An 8,091-nucleotide genomic window follows, 5' to 3' on the forward strand; every position below is an offset into this window, starting at 1 on the left:
TCTTATCTGGGGGAAACAGCCTACATGTGATTCCAGAACCTCATTTTCAGAATTATGAAGACAAAATCAGCATTCCAGAGTCTTGTGTTTGATGATATCCACTCTCGACAGATAAAATTGAATGGTCAAATGTTATAAGAAAATGTTCAGGCTTACACATGTGCCATTCCCCTTCGTGATAGAAAAATTCCTATTTTGCTCAGATTCCTTTCCTTTCTTTTTTTTTTTTTTTTTTTTTTTTTTGCGGTACGCGGGCCTCTCACTGTTGTGGCCTCTCCCGTCGCGGAGCACAGGCTCCGGACGCGCAGGCTCAGCGACCATGGCTCATGGGCCCAGCCACTCTGCGGCATGTGGGATCTTCCCGGACCGGGGCACGAACCCGTGTCCCCTGCATCGGCAGGCGGACTCTCAACCACTGCGCCACCAGGAAGGCCCTCAGATTCCTTTCTTAAACAGAGGTGCCACATCTCCCATTTCTCCTGCACCTGAATGAGAGGGCCCACTGCACAGCTCCCACCCTGGGGAAATGCCCAGAGAGAGACGGGGAAGAGAGGAGGGGGGGGAGAAGGTGTCTTTAAGACACCCGGGCCCCATTTTCGGAGAGATTTTGATCTGGGAGGTCCTGGGAGAAGCTCAAGTATCTGGACCACAGGCTGTTCTGCCTCCCAGCTGCAGCTGGGCTGCTTGGTGCTAAGACTTGCTCTTCTTGGAGCTCACCTAGGCCATGACTTGGAGTCTCGTGTATTAGGCAGCAACTCAGGTGCTCCCCGTGCCTCACTGGGGAAGTTTTCATTCAGAAGCAAGCTGAGCTCCCTAACTCAATGAGACCGGGGTTTGAGTGTTTACCTCTGTGACACTAAGGGGACAGAGGCATTCTTTTTGGCATGAAGACTTTCCTAATGGGAAGGACCTCTGCCCGGGGCAGTACTGAGGCCAGGCTGGTTGTAAAGGGCCCGGCACACACATGGCAGGAAGATGATGGAAAGTCAGCAAAATGTGACCCAGCCTAGAGGGTTATCTTCCCTAGTGAGTTAAGACGGCACTGTTTGGGGGCATCTTTGCAACTTACTACACCCACAGCAGGAAGACCTCTTTATGGGGCAATCGGCCATCCCTCCTCTTTTTTGCTGTGCAGTTTGTGAGTTTGCCATTGAATCACTATCCCAGAGTAGTATCTTCTGGATTAATTTCCATTACCCCAGAAAGGTCTCCTTCACAGCTGAGATCCTTAGGTTTTTAACTCCCGAATCTGCCCGCCCCCATCTGTAAAACAAGGTAAACAGCAGCCCAGACCTCACATGCAGTAGTCATTGTTGGGATTAACAGAGATAGTTCATGTAGGAGTTTAGCATAGCCTTCGTTGATAATGTAATTAGCACTAAGCTCCCACTATTTTATTTAAATGGGATTTCTTAGAGTCCCCAGCATTGATTTGTTAATTCATGGGGTTTCCAGAACCAAGCAGTTGAGGAGGTGTTAGAATCCTCCTCTCCCAGGGCCTGCAGGTTAGAGTAGGAACATCTCTAGCTGGGTGAAATTGCCTCCTGGGGTGCTCTTCCTATAGCCTGGACCTTTCACGAATAGCTGTGCAAACCCTCCTCACACTACCCTTCCCTAGGAGGAAGCAGACTAACACCCAGCTACAGAGAAGTCTCACTGGCTTGACTGCAACTCCTGGTTAGACATCTAACAATCCATCCCAAAGCCCACGCTCCCCAACCCTCTTCTGTTCTGTGGTTCACCAGAGATTTTGTAGAGCTAGGTCTTGCCTGCAGGAGCCTGGAGGCTGGCCTAAAGTGAGGCTGGTGGGAGAGGCAGTCAGAGAGGTGAGCATAGTCCTAAGGGCCTGCAGAGAAGGAGAGGCTAGGGAGATCCATAGAAAGAGCTATGGAAAATGGATGGATGGATGACTGGGCGAATGAATGAGTGAGTCTTTAAATTATATCCTCTTGGAGAATGTGGTCTTTGAGATGGAGTTTGAGGAAGAAAGTGAGGAATAATATTCCAGGCAGAGAAGGTGGCAGGAGCTGAGATGGGCAAGGGGAAGGTAGTCATTCATTCATTCATTCATTCATTCACAGGCCGACGTGTCCTGAGTGCCTATGTGCTGGGCACTAGTTTAGTTGACATTAGGGGAGGGGGAATTCTTGGGTTGGCTGAAACCTAGGTGACTGGAGATAAAGTAGAGGGGGTGGATTAGGGTCCTGCAGATAAGGGGTGTTGGATACCAAATGGAGGAAGCCCACAACCCAGGTGGGAGCCATCTGGGTGCAGGGTGAATATTCAGGATGGGTTGGAGGAGGGACCCTTTGCAGGATTCGCTATAGACACCCACACCTTCAATCTGTGCATCACCTGTGCCTGTTGCTTATCGCCTCTCAGTCTCAAGTTCAGTCCACCGTCAGCTTTCCCCCACTGGGAAGGGGCCAGCACCTTGTTTTCTCCCCAGCCTACAGGGTGAGCTGTTTCCTGAATTTGCCCTCAAAATGATTTTGTTATTAAGACCAAACAAAAGCAAACTTGCCCCTGTTTCCTAGCCCCCAGTCATCGCCATCCTAGCCAAAGTCTGTGAGAGTCTGTGTTCTTATTCACACTTCTGTGGTCCAGATCCTTTTTCAAACAAGGTCTTCTTGCCAGAGCTCCTGCATCTTCTTCCTCTCTGGAGCCTGCTCTCTCCTCCTCGGGTCTGTAGAGAACCCTACATGGCATTTTCCATCCCGGTTGGCCCTCCCCAGCTTCCTTACTAACTGAAGACTGCAAACCCTTTGCACCCTTGTTGAACCTAAAAGCTCAAATCTCCTTTACACTTTCAAGATTGGAGGCTAAACCAAAAGCCAGATTTAATCAAGAGCTGAATCTGCGGCATTCTCATCCCAATCGCCAGAGAGTATGCAGAGGCAGCAGCCCTGCTGAGTGAGCGAGAACCCAGACCCTGTGGTCAGCAGACCTGGGAATGGATTCCTCTCTCTTCCCTGGCAGGGTGGGCACAGGCAAGTGACTTGACTTTTCTGTGCAAAGACTAAGTGAGAAAACATGTGTCAAATGTAAACTAACCTCTAACAGAAAAGCAAGTTCAGACAAAAGAATTCAAACTAAGGAATACCTTTAAAGGAGGTACATAACAGTTGGGCTTTGGGATAAAGAGCACCAGTGAGAGACTTTCCCATTAAGCAGCATTAAAGTCAGAAGCTATATGTTCTGGTATCCCAGGTTGTAGCCTTAAGCAGCCATTTTTGCAGTATCTCCTGTTTGCCATAACCTTAAACCCATACAGTACCTGAAAATGATTCAGTTTGTGCTAGCATTGAGCAAAACCTGTACTCCAGGAAAATGCACTATATTTGTCCTGTGACTCCTTCTGGCACGTGGGGTCGGTCTGGCAGCCTGGGAGCCCAGGTTTAAGGGAATCACAAATGCAACGCCCCTGGGGCTGGCCCTGCACAAGAGCAGGCATACCAGGACCCTTAATCCCCCTTCGTTTTCCTTCCCCTTCCAAAGCCTTTTAATCTAAAAGTGAAGGTGACAGTCTGGCTATTTCATCAAAAGGTAGACTCTTTAAAAAAAAAAAATTTTAACTATCATTGTCGTGTCTGAAGGGTGGTGGGGAGGGACAAAAACCTTTAAATCCAGTGTGATGTTTGGTGCAAGACTGCCCCTCAAGGAAGTCCCCTGTGGGAAGGAAGCTATCCCACCTGAGAAGGCAGTGGTGATCAAACATTTTCATTACAATAAAAAAGTCACCCCAGACAAAGGGACCTGTGTGTAAGCTAAGTATCTTCTACTGAGAAGAATTATATGCTTGGTGGGAAAAAAAAAGGGCTTGCATCAGAAAATGACCATCGCTTCCTTATGCCTAGAACATGTCCTGAGGAATCACCATGCACGAACCCCTTGTGGCCCCAGCCAGAATCTGGGTGGGGGGAGTTTAGCATAGGTGAGGGCTACGTGAAAGAAGCAGATTCAGCCCTCAGCTCTTAGGAGGAGGCCGCTACTGAAATGATTGATGCCAAAGAGTCTCTGAATAGTAGCAATACAAGTAATACTGTCACCTTGTGTTGGTCTTGCCCTTGACAGGCTACATGCATGTTCATAAACATGCATCGTTTTGTGCCGTTACTAATCCTCTAGCGGAGAGAGGCCAGCTGTTACTACCAGATAGTGGTGCTGGCCTCTAGTCCAGTACACGCCCCACCTGGTAAATGTCTGCAGAACTAATTAAACTTGATGGAGAAGATAAAAAAGCAAACCACAGTCTTTGTCTCCTGCTGGTTTAGCATGTTGTCTTTCTGTCATCACTAGGAATTCTGAGTACACACATTTAGTTTAAAAATAACCTGGATTTTTATGAACTGCCAAAATGAGCTCGGTGTTTTGGACACACTTGCCGCCCTCCTCACTCCCCCGGGATCTGGCACGGTTACCATAATAACGAGGTGCCTCAGCAGCACCTTCCCCTCAGATGATAAGCTGGTGAGTTATCCCTTGTTCTCCAAACAAGAGGAGCCTGTGCAGGGGAGTAGGAGAAATTTTGCTGATGACTTTGCCTCCAATAGCAAAGGCTGGAGGGGCCCCTTTGGGCTTTTCCCCTCCGGCCCAGCCTTCCTGGGGAGTGGGGAGAATGAGACTTCTGCCTGGAGAGCACGCTAATGTTCCTGTCTTCCTCAGCTGCCACTCTGGGTACGTCGGCGCACGCTGTGAACACGCGGACCTCCTGGCCGTGGTGGCCGCCAGCCAGAAGAAGCAGGCCATTACTGCCTTGGTGGTGGTCTCCATCGTGGCCCTGACTGTCCTCATCATCACGTGTGTGCTGATACAGTGAGTCTTTGCTACCCCTGAGGCCGGGACCCCCACCTGCAGGCCCTCCTGGGGCCATAACAGGGCCACCACGACAGTTTACTGCTGTGATGTCTGATTAGTGTTAGCAAAGCAAAGAGGAACTTTGGTGACAGCCACGTTGTGTGAAAGGCACACATCCTGGCAGGTCTGCAGCACACGTCCTGGGAGGTGCCCCATTGAAAGCAGAGCCAAAGGTGCTCTCTCTCTCTGCTGTGGGCTTGGAGCCTTCACCATTGTCATGGGGATGTGCAGGGGTTCCAGAGGGAACTAGAAACGGCTCCCAGCCTCCCGTGGGCAGTAGCGGCCTCGCTTCCTCTCCACAGAAGGCACTTGGCGAATCCTAAAGCCACTGTTGCTGTTATGACAGGCCTCCCCCTTTCTCTACTTCTCTGCCCTATTCCTCCTCCTCCTCCAAAACTCAGTCTCTGCCTGACATCTTCCAGGAAGCCTTCCTGAGCCCTAGACCAACTGAGTCCCGATATTTCTTAGCCTCCTTTGCTTGCCCATATCTCCCGATTGGACTGCTCTGCAAAGGGAGAGACCCTAGGGCTGTATTTCCAGCATCTGGCCAGACTTATTCCCTGGAAATATCTGGAGACCTCTAAGTCACAGAGCAAGCCCTCAGAGTATGCTACCTAATTGGACACGCACAAGAAATTGACATACCGGCCAAAGGCTGTGGCTAGCTCAGCGTAGAGTAGCTCGTGGTGGAAACAGTAAGTAGACAGGCCCCTCTAGCCAGGCCTGGAGGAAGCAATGCGTGTTCCCGCAGGAAGCCAGATTTGAGCCCTCTGGGGTTGCCTGGGTTTGGGACAGATAAATAAGAGTCTCCGTCCCGTTTGTTTATTGGCTGTTGCTGTTGGAGCGTCTAAAGCACACGCTCCTGGTTCTGGGAATGAATGGGGTGCCCCTAGAGCCCCATCTTGTTGACAGTAGCCACAGCGCACTCACATCCTCCTCCTGGATCAAGGCAGTGTTAAGGGTGAGGGATGAGGTCTCAGCTGGGCTGTTCTACTCCCATGTGTCTTGGGAAAACATGTTTGCAGGCTGGGGCATAGCTCAGGTTCTGCTACTCGTGAAGACCCCCTGGGGAAGCAGGAGCAACCTAATGACCACTAGCCTCGATTCTTATGGCCGGCTGGCTATGTGGGGGCTCCCGTCACTCCCACAGTCCTGTTTCTGTGGCCAGGAGGGTCCCAGAGCCGTAGGAACAAGACTCGGTGCCCATGTGGGCCTCCCCAGGGGGAGTGAAAAGCTCATTTTGCCATATTCTCTAAAGACAGAAACAACCCAGGGTACTTGGGCGGCCTCTCTGATTCCCAGGGAGGAGTTCCCAGGGAGGCAGCCATCCCATCTCTCCTCTGTCCTTTCCAAGCCCATCCTTGCCAGAGAGCAAGTTCAGAAGCCCTGAGAGACCAAGCCCCCGCCAGACTGCTGGTTGCCGGGGCACGGGGTCCCTCCTGAGTGGCAGAGTTGGTTGGGACCAGCTCATCCCATGCCAGAGGGACCTAGAGGCCTTGATCTCACTGCCCTGGGCCATTCCTGTCTGGGCAGTGACGGGGCAAGCCCTCCTGGCTAGGTGACAGCAAGACAGCAGTCACTGATAGATCTGGAGTCAAGGCCTAGGTCCCTCCCGCGTGGGGTGAGCTGGTCCCAATCTGGACTCTGTGGCTCAGGAGGGACCCGGGCCCGGGAGACTGCTCTGGCCACCCCTGGCAGAAGCAGCTTGGGCAGAAATGTCCCAGGGTCCCTTCTCAGCTCTGCTGCCCAGAGATTCAGGGGCTCTAGTAACCTTCCTGGGGCAGTGCCGAGAGAGAGGGGCTGGGGTGGGGATCGTGAAATGTCACCAGGCTCCAACAGGGAAGCACAGCAACAGGCTTGTTTCCTCATCTGTTTCCAGGCTTATGTCAGCCAGGAGACCCCTCCCAGCCCCAGACAGTGGATGTATAGGTTACATATACCTTAGGGTTAGAATGAGTGGAAACAGTCCTCCATGCTGTCCCAAGGGAAACAACCATCAGTGTCTGTAGGTAATTAATGTCTTAGTGCTTTCTTTTCTGCCCTTCTCTTGGGTTCTCTGGTTCCTTTTTTGTGCTAACTCTGCAGACCGTTCATTCCTGCCCACAGAGGGAGGCCGGAGCGTTCATGGTCCTGATGCTTTAGGACTCCGGGTTTTGGGTTCACTGAGAGGATGAGTTTGCCACAACTAGAGAATGTTAGTCCTCAGAAAAAGATTCGAAGCCACGGAGGTGCATGATTTATTCTTCCATTCCTTCCGTGGGTCCATTGCAGCCCACCCACAGTCCCAGCTTTTCTGCTGGCAATTCCTGATGGATGACCCCGTCCCTAGCCCTCCCAGCCCTGGCTAGCCTGAAGTGGTAGCTTTGGCCCAGTCCTGACAGTGGTTCTGAGGCTACTCCTGCATTTCTGGAGTTACCCAACTGCTGCTTTATGGAGCAAGCAGCCGGTGGGGGACCGGTCCCCTCTATCAGCTGGATCCAGGTACCTGTCTACCAGGTTACCCTGCCAACCCAGAGCAGAGCAGCCGAATGGGGCTGGTCCTCTGGGGTGGCCAACAGGTCCTCTCACAGGTGGCCAGCTCCTGCCCCAAAGGCCACCACCCTGCAAAGCCCTCAGCCCCCTGCTGTGTCTCTCCCTCCGGAGGCCCCATGGGAAGGCTGGGTTAGAGCCCAGAGCTGCCCAGCAGGCCCCTCGGACAGACGCTGCACCAGCTGGGCACCCCTGCCAGGCTCCTGCCAAGACTGTGTTCTCTGCACCTTTGCAGCTGCTGCCAGGTCCGAAAACACTGTGAATGGTGCCGGGCCCTCATCTGCTGGCACGAGAAGCCCAGTGCCCTCCTGAAGGGAAGGACTGCTTGCTGCCACTCAGAAACAGGTAAGAGGACTGCCTCAAGGAAAGGCCTTTTTCCCTCGGGAGACATTATTGGTTAGAGAAAAGGACCACCTTCTCCAGGTCAGGGCAGAAGTTCTTGGAGGATGAAGCAGAAAGAAGGGAGAAAAAGAAGAGGATATTCATCCTACTGAGTCAGGTTTAGTTTATTCTAATGTGTGTTTTACTCAGAAGGGAGCTCTTTTATCCTTACTGGTGACTGTGTGACCTTTAACAAGTAACTTAACCTCTCTGAGCCTTAGTTTTCTTGTTAAAAAGATGTTGTGCAAATTGAATAAGTACTGATATAAAGTACCTAGTGTGTCACAGACTGTAGACATTCAACAGATGTTCATTCTCTTTCCC

At 51.6% G+C, this 8,091-nt stretch overlaps 1 protein-coding gene across 1 annotated transcript in view; it reads left to right on the top strand.

The window, feature by feature from the left end:
* The window catches only part of TGFA (transforming growth factor alpha), an 18,018-nt gene that overhangs the window by 7,490 nt on the left and 2,437 nt on the right, over positions 1-8,091 (top strand). Inside the window, exons 2-3 of the mRNA XM_007453430.1 lie at positions 4,666-4,815; positions 7,622-7,731. Of these exons, the coding sequence (XP_007453492.1) occupies positions 4,666-4,815; positions 7,622-7,731 (260 nt within the window). The remainder of the gene's footprint in view (positions 1-4,665; positions 4,816-7,621; positions 7,732-8,091) is intronic.

The sequence above is a fragment of the Lipotes vexillifer genome, unplaced genomic scaffold (assembly GCF_000442215.2).
Source record: "Lipotes vexillifer unplaced genomic scaffold, Lipotes_vexillifer_v1.1 scaffold253, whole genome shotgun sequence".
In the NCBI taxonomy this organism is placed as follows: Eukaryota; Metazoa; Chordata; class Mammalia; order Artiodactyla; family Lipotidae; genus Lipotes; species Lipotes vexillifer.